Source organism: Homarus americanus, unplaced genomic scaffold (assembly GCF_018991925.1).
Source record: "Homarus americanus isolate GMGI-L3 unplaced genomic scaffold, GMGI_Hamer_2.0 scaffold20930, whole genome shotgun sequence".
NCBI classification, from domain to species: Eukaryota; Metazoa; Arthropoda; class Malacostraca; order Decapoda; family Nephropidae; genus Homarus; species Homarus americanus.
This window is the reverse complement of record NW_024748502.1, coordinates 10372101-10387357: the sequence shown is the minus strand read 5'-3', so window position 1 is coordinate 10387357 and position 15257 is coordinate 10372101. Positions and strand designations below refer to the sequence as shown.

Genomic DNA, 15257 nt, shown 5'->3' with positions numbered 1-15257 from the left:
AGTGATTTACATGCACACACACACACACACACACATATATATATATATATATATATATATATATATATATATATATATATATATATATATATATATATATATATATATATATATATATATATATATATATATATATATATATATATATATATATATATATATATATATAAATGAGTGTAGGACGAAATAAAACAGGACAAAACCCTCCCCTAGGACACAAAACCCCATTGGACAAGCCCCCTCAAGCAATGAATGACAAAACCCCCTTATTTAGAGTAAAAATAATGGACAGAAGCCCCCATTTTCTCTATTTTTAGTCCATATATATATATATATATATATATATATATATATATATATATATATATATATATATATATATATATATATATATATATATATATATATATATATATATATATATATATATTATTATTAGGGATAGTAGCCTAATAACAATAGCTTCTACGAATTTTGGGGAAAAACCTCTGACTGACCATAAATGATCATACAGATAAGCATAATAAATATGTATCATTCACTTCATACATAACATAATCTTACCTAACCTACTTTTGGTATAAATAGGCTATTTTATAATTGGATAGTATTATTGTGTGACTTATGAGCAATTGATGTTAATTTTGCGTAGTATTATAAGAAAAGTGGTGGTCCGCCCGGCAGGAATACAGTGGTGGGTGCCCTGCACACTGACGAGGGGCGAGCTATCAACCTGCAGCTGGCGCTGATGCAGGGCTTCCTGTGGTTGGGTTTGCTCTTCCTGGTGTCACTGGGGAAGGCGTGGAGAGACGGTGTGTTCTCCAAGGTGTGGTCTCTGGTCACCATATGTGGTCTCATTGTCCTAATGGTTAACGGGCTGGAGATGGATCAGAGTGACCTCGGTCTCCAGTTCGTCTTCAACTGGAGTAGTAGTGACCTCGGCCGACCCGACATCTGGCTCGACGCGTTCGGACAGGTTTGAAAGGACTCGTTATAATGACGCCGTTGCTCTCATGTTACAAAAGTTATTACAGGTTGATAGCCACCTCTGTTCTAATGCAATACTGATTCTTATCTAAATTATTAGCACCTCGTAATATGTTGATCAAGGCCATCTTCCTCACCTGGGTGTTGGTGTACGATAGGTGATGTGGAGTCTGGGACCAACCTTGGGGCTAGTCATCTCTCGGGCCAGCTACAAGCGATTCAGGGACAGGGTAAGTGACAGTCACCTCCCACACTGTCTTTTGTTTATGTCGGGCTAAGTGTATGTCTGTTTTTATCGACCATCACATAACGTTAGGTTAACCTTGTACTTTATGTAGAAATATTCAACCATCATCTCTCACAAATTTTTATACAGTTGCTGGTATCCTTCACGTCATACTGATATACCGGTATTCATTACTCGTCTACGGTAATCTATCTTCGCAGTTCCTTATCACTGACCAGCTACTGTCTGTAGTAAGAAAGTTTTGAGGCATTTCTTTAAAAGCTGTACACCAAGCAGCTGTGCACTTAGTGTCCGTGATATTAAATACTGCACCAATAAATACTGCCCCCATATAAATGTTATTAAAAAAAGGGGGTAAACAATTCAAGATGAATCAATAAGTCGCCTACTCGGCGTTTGTAAGCGATTTCGCAATCAGCATTGTTGTAAAATATGAAGAGCAGATAAATATAACTTATTGTATAATACAGTACATGGCAATGCGAAAACTTAGTAAAAGAAAAAATTAAATGTACACTAAATTCTTGTCTCAAATATGTGCATTTCATTGGTGGTTGTAACTTAGCTGATTTTTTGCTGCATTTACAGTAATTGTACATGTACTATGAAATGGTAGTCAAACATTGGAAAGGCACACATTTACCAATATATTCACTGTTACTATATTAATGAATAAAAAGCCTTTAACTATGATAGTCCATGGGCCTAGCCAGATACCGGCACCACCCAAGGTAGCAAAAGTTCAATAGTGACAATTTATTTGTCCATCCACTATAAGTAAAAAACTATGTGATAGCTTTACTAAATGAGAAGCTTAATGCCTTTTCCTGCGGGTACCTTAATCATGACATGGTCATTATTATCATATTCCCTATTTATTTATTGAAACAGATGCACCGTAACACGCATGAATATCTTCTAAATGCATTATTTGTAGCCAAGCTACGTGCCTAACACATAATCTTGTATTTATTTATGTGTGGAGCATAATTAATCTGTGAATTATACACGATGCCTGCCACACTATTATGCCCAAATGTCGCAGATGCCCATCAAACACTCTTAGCCACGCTACCCGTGGACAGGCTGGCCAGGTCAGACTCTTCTGGAGACATTGGGTTCAGCCAGTTATTTTCCATCAGATCCACCAGGGACTCGACACCTCTTTCATCTTTCTTCACCCCTGGCCCATGCGAGTCTGGGTAAGACAACTTTGAACTGCCTTGGCCTATCATAGCTCCCGGCCTCATGTTGAACTCCATAGACCCCTTGGGGTCTGCGTGTCTTTGTTTACTGTTTCCTCGATAGTTTAATTAACGAGGATTCTGCGAAAGGGGTTTGTAGGGTCGAGTTAAACTGAGAGGCTGTCGCGCATTAATTCAGCATACCGTGATGACAAACCTGAAGTTGAAGACATTCTCCAATGTCACTACAAAGAGAGTCCATGGAAAGAAAGAACAGGATGTGGTGGTTCTGAAGACAGACCGAAAGCTGTTTGGTTAAATGATCCTGGTTCAAATGAGGGATGTCCTGTCCCACTCACTGGGCACTCTACCATGGGCACTGGTGAACGAAAGACCAAAACGGCTGCACTTACCACAGAACTTGGGAAGAATGTATCCACTGCAGAAGACATTCCCATACCATGAACTTGCATCAGTAATGGGATGGGCCTGGTGCAGAAAATGAACGGCAACAGCAAAACATTCGTAAATCTGGCAGAAGCTGCTTTACACCTGTTCTTGAATGAGGATGGATGTGGTTTTTTACATCTATCGTGAGACGTAAATCACAGATGCTGAGAAATGTAAGCGGGAGCTGAAAGCACAACCGTTCAATACAAGAATATTGCAGGAGAGTACAACATCCAGCAGTGAAGAAAGTTCTTGTGCAGTTCTGACAACAAGATCAGCCTCATCAAATTCCTGGTTAGAACAGTGGAAACTGCCAAGCCAAAGAAAGTAGCTGAATAGTAAGACACTGTACTCGTATGGCACCTGTGAGGATGCCTGGTACAGGATGACAGAAGATGATTGCTTAGATGTTACTGAATAACAGTCCATACGAAAAGAAAGTGACAAACGTCTCCTGGTACATGTATTGCATGCCGCGAATTCTGGCTCGAAAGCAGTAATAGTCACAGCTGAGAACACTGATGTCATGTTCCTCTGCCTTGGCTTTCACAAGGACATCCCTTGCCCCATTTACCTGAAGCGTGGCACACAGAACCGCACACGGTTTATCGACACCAGCAAACTAGGAAGTGCAATAGGAAAAGCATCTGTGACAACCTGATAGGATGACATGCCTTTACAGGCTGTCACTCCGTGAGCACCTTCACTGATCATGGGAAGCTGGGTGCCATTGAACCTGCTGAAGAAGAACATCGCCTTTCAAGAGACTTTCAGCCAACTTGGCCAGTCATGGGATATCTCCCCAGAACTGTTTCAGAAGGTCCGCTAGTTCTTCTGTCGTATGTTTGCAGCAAGTAACAGCACCAATGAGGTGAACAAACTGCGCTACCACCTCTTCTGTGCCAAACGGGGAGAAGTTGAGTCTAGTCACCTTCCACCATGCAGAGAGAGCCTCTTTATGAATGTTCTTCGTGCCAGTTACCAGTCAACCTTCTCTACCAGACCCTACCGAAAGCGAGTTATGTGAAATAAGTTTAAATAAAGCGCACTGCGCATCCCAGTGTTCTTTTGTTACTGTATGTTGTAAGGGACACTGCCACCGAGTAAACAAAAGGACTCTTCTCTCCACGTATTATTATCACCCAGCAATTCCTAGTGTCTTGCTTGCTCGACTCGTAACATGGTGGCAACAGGTGGATTACATGATGGAGAGGAGTCAGGCCGAATAAGAGGTGCTAACAACAAGAGGAAACACTGCTGCAGCAGAGGTTTGTGCCACTATTTTCTGGTGAGAGAAGGCTGAGAGGACGAATGCCAGGCTGTCTATAGCTTAATGGAAGCCAGTAGGTGTTAATACCGTGCGGTGGCGACGACTGTTGTGTTCACCTACCTGCTGTGATAATCGCTGTACCGATCTACCGTAACTGCTGTGCTGCGGTGAAGACAACTCAAACCTCAAGTTAATTACTTAATCATAATGTCGCTCAACCCTATACCTGGTATGAAGCCACTACAACCACTGTCACTTGGTTCAATATAGCGTGACAAGGTGGTACAATGTAGCTTTGTTCAAGCATGTTCTGGCTAATGATGCTCTTAAAATGTTCATTAATTTTGTATTCACAACTGAGGAATCAGAGAGAACTGTCAAGAAGATTATTGAAAAATTTGAGGAGTATGCCATAGGAAAAGTAAATGAGATATATGAAAAGTTTGTATTTAACAGTAAAAACCAGGCTGAAGGTAAAACTTTTCAGCAGTTCTACTCTAATATGAAGTCTCTTGTAAGACTTGTGCTTACTGTGACAGCTGCTTGCCGTTAATGGTCAGTGAATAGACTCAAGATTGCAAACTTAACTGGAGAAATATATCGACATATGCAAACTGCCGAAAATACAACAGCTCAGAACAGAATGATAAGACCAGACACAGTAAATAAGCTAACACAGGAGAACAGAGGTCATATGGAGAAGAATGACAGAGGGAAAGTGGTATATAAGAAACCTAAGAAACACTGCAAGTTTTGTGGTTATAAACATGCTCTCGTAAAAGAGAAATGCCCTGCATATGGCAAAAAGTGTGTATCATGTGGTCTCATTAATCATTTTGCTAATGTGTGTAAATCACAGAAAAGTCAGTGTAGCCAAAATAGAGAGGTAAAGAATAAGAGAAGGCATAAGATCTATAATGTGAGTGACACATCTGAGTCTGGATCTTCCTCAACAAAGCCAGCTACTCACTTTATTTATTCAGTGTTCTCTAAACCAAGATCACATGACAACAATCACAAGGAAGCTTAGTGTATGATTGTGATAGGGAGTAAAGAGATAGGCTTTCAGATTGACACTGGTTCTACTGTGAATACTCTACCCCTCAGTTTTGTCAAACATGTCAAATCTACAAATAGAGTCCTTAAGACCTGGAAGCAAGGCAGTCAGGTTCCACTTGGTATATGCACTCGGAATTATGTACTACCTTGTAACTGATCAGAAATATTCTTTTGATTTCATTGTCTTTAAAGAGAATCTTACACCACTTATAGGGATGAATGCGAGTCAACAAACGGGACTGGTGGAAGTAAAGGAGGGTAACTTTGAGTAAGTGTACAATATCAAACTAGAAGATGAGTATTTGGATGTGATGAAGAGCACTCTAAGAACCCTCCCTGGTGTACAGCCCATCAAAGTTGACCCAAATATTAAACCTGTAATTATGCCTGACAGACGCATGCCCAAAATCCATGAATCCTAACTAAAGGCAGAACTAGAGAGACTATAATAGTTAAGCTGGGTGTAATTGTACCTGTAGAGGAACCAACCTATTGGGTGAGTCAAGTTGTTGTGAGTCAAAAAGGATGGGAAAATCAGAGTTTGCAAAGACCCAAGAGAGCTGAATAAGGCCCTTCAGACGGAACATTATACACTTCCTATTCTTTAGGACGCCCTTCATGAATTGGGCCAGTCTAGAGTATTCTCAAGTCGACTTGGCATCTGGCTTTTAGCATGTGAAGCTCGATACTCCTTTTGGGCTTAAAGGGCTTAATGTATCCTCAGAAATTTTTCAGAAGCGATTACTTGAGGCACTAGCAGGTTTGAAGGGAGTTGTCTGTGCATTGCTGACGATGTCATAATACATGGGGCCGATACAATGGAACACGATGCAAACCTAAACAAAATTCTCAAATGTTGTAGAGAGAAAATTATCCAGCTTAACAAAGACAAGATTGAGTTGCGGAGTGACTCTTTAACGTGCATGGGACATCAAATAATCAAAGAGGGTCTTCAACCTGATCCTGAAAAAGTTAAAGTAATTAAGGATTTCCCAACTCCAGAATCCAAACTAGCTTCGGATCATTCCTAGGTCTGGTTAATTATGTGTCCATATTCCTACCTAATGTGTGTGGTGTTTTACATCTGTTGAAAAATTATGTACCCTGGTGCTGGTCCAGTGCACAAGAGCAGGTTTTTCAGAAATTTAAAGGCATGATAGCTGATAAATCTCTGCTGGTGTTCTGTGACCCTAATAGATGAGTTAATTCTTGAGAATGATGCTAATGAAATGGTCTTGGCTCAGTGCTTCTGCAGGAAGGAAAACCTGTTACTTTCGCAAGTAAGTCTCTAAGTGATGCAGAGAGGAACTATGCACTAATAGAAAAAGAAATGTTTCCAGTAGTCTATGGTCTGGAGAAATTTCATCATTACACATACGGTCACTTCGTTAATGTGTTACAGATCACAAACCTCTTGTTAATATTAGAGACAAGCCTCTGTCTCGGGCTCTCAAACGTTTAAAGGAATGCTAATGAGAACTCAAGAGTATCACTATAAATTATGACACAAATCAGGCAAAGACATTCCCGTGGCTGATGCCTTATTTAGAGTTCCGATGAACCTCGGGAAATCATGCTGTCGATTCATACCTTGACTGACACTCCTTACAAACCAGGCATAAAAAAAGTGATGTTCTTGTGAGTGTGTCACCTTATTTCAGCTTCAGAGATAAATATTCAAGATGGTGTGTTGTTGCGGGTAGAGAAGGTTATAATTCCCAGCACACATAGGGGTGAAATTAAACGCAAACTTCTGTATATGCGAGCCATTCAGGAATAGACTCATCTCTGAGACGAGCCAGGGAGCTGATTTTCTGGCCCAGCATGTCTTCTGAGATTAGGCAGTACATAGGATCATGTGACATTTGTGTTTTTCAGCTAGCAGACAAGCCCCGAAGCCACTATAATACATGCATGACGTACCAGACCGTCCATGGAAAAAAGTAAGGACAGACCAAGGTCAATGTAGACAGGTCTGATGGACAGTGATCTAGTTTACGCTCCCTCTGCGCGGTGACGTCACGTGAACTATAGCTGGCTGGCCCGCTCCCTCTCTCCATTCGTCTGTCTATCTATACAGTATCATCATCATCATAACCCGTTTCCTATATCCTGGTATAGGGGGCTTAGCTCGGAAAGAAGGAGAAAGATTTAGCTATAGTAAGAGAGGCTATCTAAAAGGGTGTCATAAAGGGTGTGGCAACTTTCGCCCTTATTGTGGAGGGAAGGAGCGCTGGTATTATTTGAATATTCTTACTAATGTCCTGAAATTCTTACGTTTATTTCAGTGCAATTTATCTGTGCACTTGAGTTCATAACTGCCTCCTCTGAAATGTTCCGTATTAGTGTGTATGCATCTAAAAGGGGAATAAATATATCATGATAACTTATATTTTATTTACACACATAGGTTATAAATAAATAACTTATATGATTTGCATCAACTGTAACCCAAGGCAATCTGTTTTTCCTACTGTCATTTTGATATTTTCATAAATTTTCTTTTTTCACTTCTACAATTCTTACTTTTTTCTTATTTATCCTAATACTACTGTTCAGTTTCCAAATTCTAAAGAACACACATTTTGGCAAAGAGGGATAGAATATCATAGGGTACATCAACTCCAACACTTCCTATCTCAGACACAATTGTTTTGAAACAGTCTTTCCCCACCTTAAGAGTGTCCCAATGTACAGCCTTAAATACGTCTCTCCTAATGGTTACTTGAGAAAATAGAGTGTCAGAAGGAACATACGGTTCACCTCTGTTTATTCCTTCTATCCGTGTTTTGGTCATGGATGTTTACTCAGTGACTTTCTGGCCTAAGTGAGAGTATTTCACGTAAATTTTTCTTACAATATAGCCACCAACGTACCTAAGAGTTTCCTCTTCTATGACTAAATCTATTGTTTTACTTGCATTTTTGTCAGGGTTTATACACTCTCCTAGGTTTTCATCAAACTCATCACTTAACTCTTTTTCTACTTCATTGCCAATATCCAAGTCTTTGAAATAGTGATTAGTTATATAGAGTTTCATTGAAAGGTGTACCTTTATCATTTGTTTGTCTAAGACCATTATTTCTTGACAAGCAGTCAAAATTATCATTAGTTGTGTTAGATTTCTCAGAAATTAGTGAAACGACTTTTCCCAGAAGTAACTTCTTGAGCCTGATCTTAAAATTCATAACTTTGGGTGGTCGTAGGTTCCATGTATCTGTCTTATGCACCCAAACAAATGCTCCAGACAATCTTGATTTAGTTTTCCAGTTAGAATGAATTGAAGATTAAAAGACTTCTGGAGCATTTTGTACAACCTACAACCCTATAAATCACATTCCTTAAAATGTATTGAGCACACCACTGCACTGTCTGCATTGATGTCATCAGCTCGACAACAGGTATAAACCTACCACTGTCTAAATTGTTTTTATTTGGAAAGCGGAAATATTTAATGCTTAATCCTGCTGGGTTTTTTCCTTGTGTTATTGCATCCATATACTGAGCAATTTCTCGGCATATATGCAGCATTGAGGCCAGTTCAATGAAAATGTACCACGTCACAAAATATTATATTGAATGCCTCAGACAGTAGTGTGTACTGTACATGCAAATGGCCCGGGTCAGACTGGGGTCAACTTGTCAAGGACAAGGAGACGCAGGGAAGGTGGATCAGCTGATCTTTTTTTTTTTTTTTTAGGTTAAGGTGGGGAATGAATGGAAGGCATGGTGGGGCTCAAGGCACAGCCAGACATAAGGGATAGAGAAGTCACAACATATAGTCGTGGGGGGAAAGGTTGGAAAAGAAGTTTAATGAGTTAAACAGAGGGGGGCAACACCCCTTGTTTAACATATTACAGAGTTTGTTGGCTAACTAAGCTAACCTAGGATTTAGGATGAGGTTGCACAATGGTTATTTTAGTAGACAATGACTAGATTGATTTAACAATTACAAGTTTATTAAAATCTTATACTGTATTACGTTATGGACTCACTAGATTATGACTTGTTAAATGTGAATTTATATTATCTAAGTTTTAATCTAAGGTGGATCACTGTGGCGGACATACTGTAGATGGGTCGCGGGTTGGGTTGTTGTAGTGAGGGCAGACTCCGGGGCCACCAGGCGTAGATCAGATGATGTCATCACTCCCGCCCGCCTCGTACCATACCTGCGTGCTGTCCGACCTCTCTACATGACCTTGACTGTACTGTACTGTACTGTACTGTACTGTTTTCGACATTATCAGTTCAAACACACAGAGTGGAACACGTAAACAAACTCGATCATTGGCAATATTAAAGCAAATATTATGCTGGCAAGCTGTGAATATTTATAACACTTGTTTGTGTCATTTAGGACAAGTAAAATAATTTAAACGAATACAATGTTGAGAGCAGAGAAAACATTGTTAGGGGACCTATGTTACCTGTTAACACGACATACCTTAGACAAATTGCTCCATCTATTCACCAATACCTAACGAAGGCATTTACTTGTTGGAATAGACGCTTTGCATAATTAGAGTATGTGACGTCATGTGAAAGCTAAGAATAAGCTGGCCTCGCAGTTCATGCAAGGTGTGCATTAGCAACGCTACAGAAGAGGCGTGCGTTCACAACGTTACAAGAGAGTTGTGTGCTCGCAACACTACGAGCGAGGTGTTTGCTAATAATGCTACAAGAGAGGTGTGCACTCGCAACGCTACAAGAGGTGTGCACTCTCAACGCTACAAGAGAGGTGTGTGCTTGCAACACTACAAGAGAGGCGTGCACTCGCAACACTACAAGAGAGGTGTGCCCTCGCAACGCTACAAGAGGTGTGCACTCTCAACGCTACAAGAGAGGTGTGTGCTCGCAACACTACAAGAGAGGCGTGCACTCGCAACTCTACAAGAGAGGTGTACGCGTACAACGGTACAAGAAAGGTGTGCAATCGTAACGCTACAAGAGAGGTGTTCGCTCACAAGGCTCCAAGAGAGGAGTGCACTCACATCGCTACAAGAGAGGTGTACCCTCACAAAGCTACAAGAGAGGTGTGCGCTCACAATGCTTCAAGAGAGGTGTGTGCTAGCAATGCTACAAGAGAGGTGTACGCTCGTAACGCTACAAGCGAGGTGTGTGCTGGAAACAGTACAGGCGAGGTGTGCACTCGCAACGCTGCAAGAGAAGTGTGCACTCGCAATGCTACAAGCGAGGTGTGTGCTGGAAACAGTACAAGAGAGGTGTGCACTCGCAACGGTACAAGAGAGGTGTGTACTCGCAACGCTACAAGAGAGGTGTGCACTCGCAACGGTACAAGAGAGGTGTGTACCCGTAATGCTGCAAGAGAGGTGTGCACTCGTAATGCTAAAAGCGAGGTGCGCACTCGTAATGCTACAAGCGAGGTGTGTGCTGGAAACAGTACAAGAGAGGTGTGCACTCGCAACGCTACAAGAGAGGTGTGCACTCGCAACGCTACAAGAGAGGTGTGCACTCGCAACGCTACAAGAGAGGTGTGTACTCGTAATGCTACAAGAGAGGTGTGCACTCGTAATGCTACAAGCGAGGTGTGTGCTGGAAACAGTACAAGCGAGGTTTGCACTCGCAACGCTACAAGAGAAGTGTGCACTCGCACAGCCACAAGAGAGGTGTGTGCTGGAAACAGTACAAGCGAGGTGTGCACTCGCAACGCTACAAGAGAAGTGTGCACTCGCAACGCTACAAGAGAGGTGTGTAATCGTAATGCTACAAGAGAGGTGTGTACTCGTAATGCTACAAGCGAGGTGTGCACTCGCAACGCTACAAGAGAAGTGTGCACTCGCAACGCTACAAGAGAGATGTGCACTCGCAACGCTACAAGAGAGGTGTGCACTCGCAACGCTACAAGAGAGGTGTGTACTCGTAATGCTACAAGCGAGGTGTGCACTCGCAACGCTACGAGAGAGGTGTACGCGTACAACGGTACAAGAAAGGTGTGCAATCGTAACGCTACAAGAGAGGTGTTCGCTCACAAGGCTCCAAGAGAGGAGTGCACTCACAACGCTCCAAGAGAGGTGTACCCTCACAAAGCTACAAGAGAGGTGTGCGCTCACAATGCTTCAAGAGAGGTGTGTGCTAGCAATGCTACAAGAGAGGTGTACGCTCGCAACGCTACAAGCGAGGTGTGTGCTGGAAACAGTACAAGCGAGGTGTGCACTCGCAACGCTACAAGAGAAGTGTGCACTCGCAACGCTACAAAAGAGGTGTGTGCTGGAAACAGTACAAGCGAGGTGTGCACTCGCAACGCGAGGTGTGTACTGGAAACAGTACAAGAGAGGTGTGCACTCGCTACAAGCGAGGTGTGCACTCGCAACGGTACAAGAGAGGTGTGTACTCGTAATGCTACAAGCGAGGTGCGCACTCGTAATGCTACAAGCGAGGTGTGTGCTGGAAACAGTACAAGAGAGGTGTGCACTCGCAACGCTACAAGAGAGGTGTGCACTCGCAACGCTACAAGAGAGGTGTGTACTCGTAATGCTACAAGAGAGGTGTGCACTCGCAACGCTACGAGAGAGGTGTGTGCTGGAAACAGTACAAGCGAGGTTTGCACTCGCAACGCTACAAGAGAAGTGTGCACTCGCACAGCCACAAGAGAGGTGTGTGCTGGAAACAGTACAAGCGAGGTGTGCACTCGCAACGCTACAAGAGAAGTGTGCACTCGCAACGCTACAAGAGAGGTGTGTACTCGTAATGCTACAAGAGAGGTGTGCACTCGTGCCAAGAGTGTGTGCTGAAACAGTACAAGCGAGAGTGTGCACTGCTACTGTGCGCTCAAACGCTACAAAGAGGTGTGTACTCGCAACGCTACAAGAGAAGTGTGCACTCGCAACGCTACAAGAGAGGTGTGCACTCGCAACGCTACAAGAGAGGTGTGTACTCGTAATGCTACAAGCGAAGTGTGCACTCGCAACGCTACAAGAGAAGTGTGCACTCGCAACGCTATAAGCGAGGTGTGCAATCGCAATGCTACAAGAGAGGTGTGTGCTCGCAACGCTACTAGCCTCGTGTGTGCTCGCAACGCTACAAGAGAGTTGTGCATTCGCAACGCTACAGGAGCGGTGTGTGTTCGCAACGCTACAAGCCTCGTGTGTGCTCGCAACACTACAAGAGAGACGTGCACTCTTAACTCTACAAGAGAGGTGTGGGCTCACAACGCTACAAGCGAGGTGCGTGCTCGCAACGCTACAAGCGAGGTGTGTGCTCGCAACGCTAGAAGCAAGGTGTGTGCTCGCAACGCTTCAAGAGAGGTGTGTGCATGCAATGCTACAAGAGAAGTGTGCACTCGCAACGCTACAGGAGCGGTGTGTGTTTGCAACGCTACAAGCCTCGTGTGTGCTCGCAACACTACAAGAGAGGCGTGCACTCGCAACGCTACAAGAGAGGTGTGTGCTCGCAACGCTACAAGCGAGGTGTGTGCTCGCAACTCTACAAGCGAGGTGTGCATTCGCAAAGATACAAGAGAGGTGTGCACTCTTAACTCTACAAGAGAGGTGTGGGCTCACAACGCTATAAGCGAGGTGCGTGCTCGCAACGCTACAAGCCTCGTGTGTGCTCGCAACACTACAAGAGAGGCGTGCACTCGAACGCTACAAGAGAGGTGTGCGCTCGCAACAGTACAAGCGAGGCATACGCTCAAAAGGCTACATGAGAGGTGTACGCTCGCAACGCTACAAGAGGGGAGTGCACTCACAACGGTACAAAAGAGGTGTGCCCTCACAAGGCTACAAGCGAGGTGTGCACTCGCAACACTACAAGCGAGGTGTGCACGCACAACGCTACAAGAGAGGTGTGCACTTTGCAACGCTACAAGCGAGGTGTGCACTCGCAACGCTACAAGTGAAGTGTGTGCTCGCAACGCTACAAGCGAGGTGTGCGCTCGCAACGCTACAGGAAAGGTGTGTTTTCGCAACAGTACAAGCGAGGTGTGCACTCGCAAAACTACAAGAGAGGTGTACACTCGCAACGCTACAAGAGAGGTATGTGCTCGCATCGCTACAAGAGAGGTGTGCACTCGCAACGCTACAAGAGAGGTGTGTGCTCGCAACAGTACAAGCGAGGTGTGCACTCGCAAAACTACAAGAGAGGTGTGCACTCGCAACGCTACAAGAGAGGTGTGTGCTCGCATCGTTACGAGAGAGGTGTGCACTCGCAACTCTTCAAGAGAGCAATGGAGAGGAGTCAGGCCGAATAAGAAGTGCGGACAAAAAGAGGAAACACTGCTGCAATGGAGGTTTGAGCTACTATTCTCTGATGAGAAAAGACTGAGAATGACGAATGCCGGACTGCCTGTAGCTGAATGGAAGCCAGAAGGTGTTAATACTGTCCGGCAAGCTAGCCACCCACTGGATGCGCACGCCACCGGCACAACATATGATCTTGGCATTTTTAGCCTGCAAGTGCGTGCGTTCCTGCAAACTGCCAAACTCCCCCTGTTTTGCCAATGGGCTAAAACGGACAGACCTGTTCTAACCAGAAGCAAGAGGAAGAATCTCCTGTTGAGCTCGGAAACTCTGAAGATGACCGATATGTAGTCCAATGATGAATTATAAATGTTATTCTTTGATAACTGTTCATCATACTTTGGTTTGGAAGACCCTGTGTTTTAAGCTATATTATGCTGTATTGTTGCAGTTTTTGATTTGCTGTATTGTATTTTATTTATTCTTTATTGTATTAAGATAATGCTGTATTGTATTTCTGTATTGCATAAGATTACGATGTATTGTAGTCAAATTATATTTTCTGTTTTAAGTTTAAGCCATAAATATTCAAGTCTATAATCAAGAGCACTCTTATTTTGAAAAAAAAAGATTGAAATATCAGCAAATCTAATTACATCCTGTATATCTAGAATTTTTTTATATTTTCGATGCCTGATTGTTCTATTTCTAGGATATTATTACTTAGACTATGAAGAAAGATCTATCACAGCTATTCTTGGGTGATTATTAATTAATTAACCACCATTGAGATGTGGTAATATCACAGAGGACATAACTTAGTAGGGACGTTGATCCTGCAAAGGTTATATCATATCAAAACGTAAACTAGAGATGTATAGCAAATAGAAAAGAGCAACTAGAATTTGCCACCTCGGGTGGTACCAGTAAATTATTTTTTGGGTCCTAGCCCATACTAGGTATCCCTGTGTTAGTGAGTGTAGATAAACATACAAATTATTTTGTTTATTTACTCCCATTGTAAATAGTTCAATATTTAATCAAGTCGCTACTCTCTGTATACAAGGACTCTAGTTTATGCTATGAAGCTATTGCTAGTTTACATTACAGTATATTATACCATATCTCATGTTATCTCATGTTAACTTCATTACTTAATTTTACGTTGTAATAAGTTAGTTTACGTTATATTTAGCAAAGTTAAATTATATTAAGTTTTTAATTTATGATAAAAGTATCCTGTACTTACAGATCCGTATGGACGCATACACAGCGGTGACGGCCAACTTGCTGGTGGCTATGGTGCTGTGCCTAGCTGTCTTCCCCTACCAGGGCTTGCTTTCACCCTCCACCCACATTGACAAGAGTGAGTACCAGTGTGATCAAATATAGAATATAGTATGTAATATGTTCATACATATTACAGTTTACCTATTACTCCATCACATATATTTGCTGAAACATCCTCTCCCGGATATCTGATGCACTTAATTTACTCCGTTCTGTCTTCATTAAAACTACCTCCTTTCATCACTCTACATTTGTTAATTTAGAATTCAAAATTAACATTTGTCAGGAATTTAGAATAGTGGTTTACTCCTATATGAGTTATTAGTGAAATGAGTGCAACCCGCGGTAATAGGCCGAGTAAAAGACGAGGCCCTACACTTTGAACATTTACTCATGCTTGCTCTCTAAAAATTAAATGAGAGTAGTCTATGCACTGATTCAATGGCATTCCCTAGTGCAAGCAAATAACAAAGGGACTATAATAGACTTAAACTGCATTACTAACCGTTACTGGACGACAGAGGTTGTCGAATGCCGTCCTAATAATACACAGTATGTTATATTTCTTG

The 15257-nt window shown here is 42.4% G+C and overlaps 1 protein-coding gene across 1 annotated transcript; it reads left to right on the top strand.

Annotated features, from left to right (window-relative positions):
• Positions 1-687: 687 nt before the first annotated feature.
• On the top strand, positions 688-14790 carry LOC121880300 (sodium-dependent dopamine transporter-like). The gene is made up of 3 exons (XM_042387457.1): positions 688-976; positions 1146-1217; positions 14650-14790. The coding sequence occupies exons 1-3, from the start codon at positions 749-751 to the stop codon at positions 14788-14790; spliced, it is 441 nt and encodes a 146-aa protein (XP_042243391.1). The 5' UTR covers positions 688-748.
• Positions 14791-15257: the final 467 nt, after the last annotated feature.

Excerpts from the sequence above, each read along its gene's own strand:
- LOC121880300 (XM_042387457.1), top strand. The coding sequence starts at position 749 with ATGCAGGGCTTCCTGTGGTTGGGTTTGCTCTTCCTGGTGTCACTGGGG. Across the intron at positions 977-1,145 it reads GGCTCGACGCGTTCGGACAG|GTGATGTGGAGTCTGGGACC; the intron begins GTTTGAAAGGAC and ends GGTGTACGATAG. Across the intron at positions 1,218-14,649 it reads ACAAGCGATTCAGGGACAGG|ATCCGTATGGACGCATACAC; the intron begins GTAAGTGACAGT and ends CTGTACTTACAG.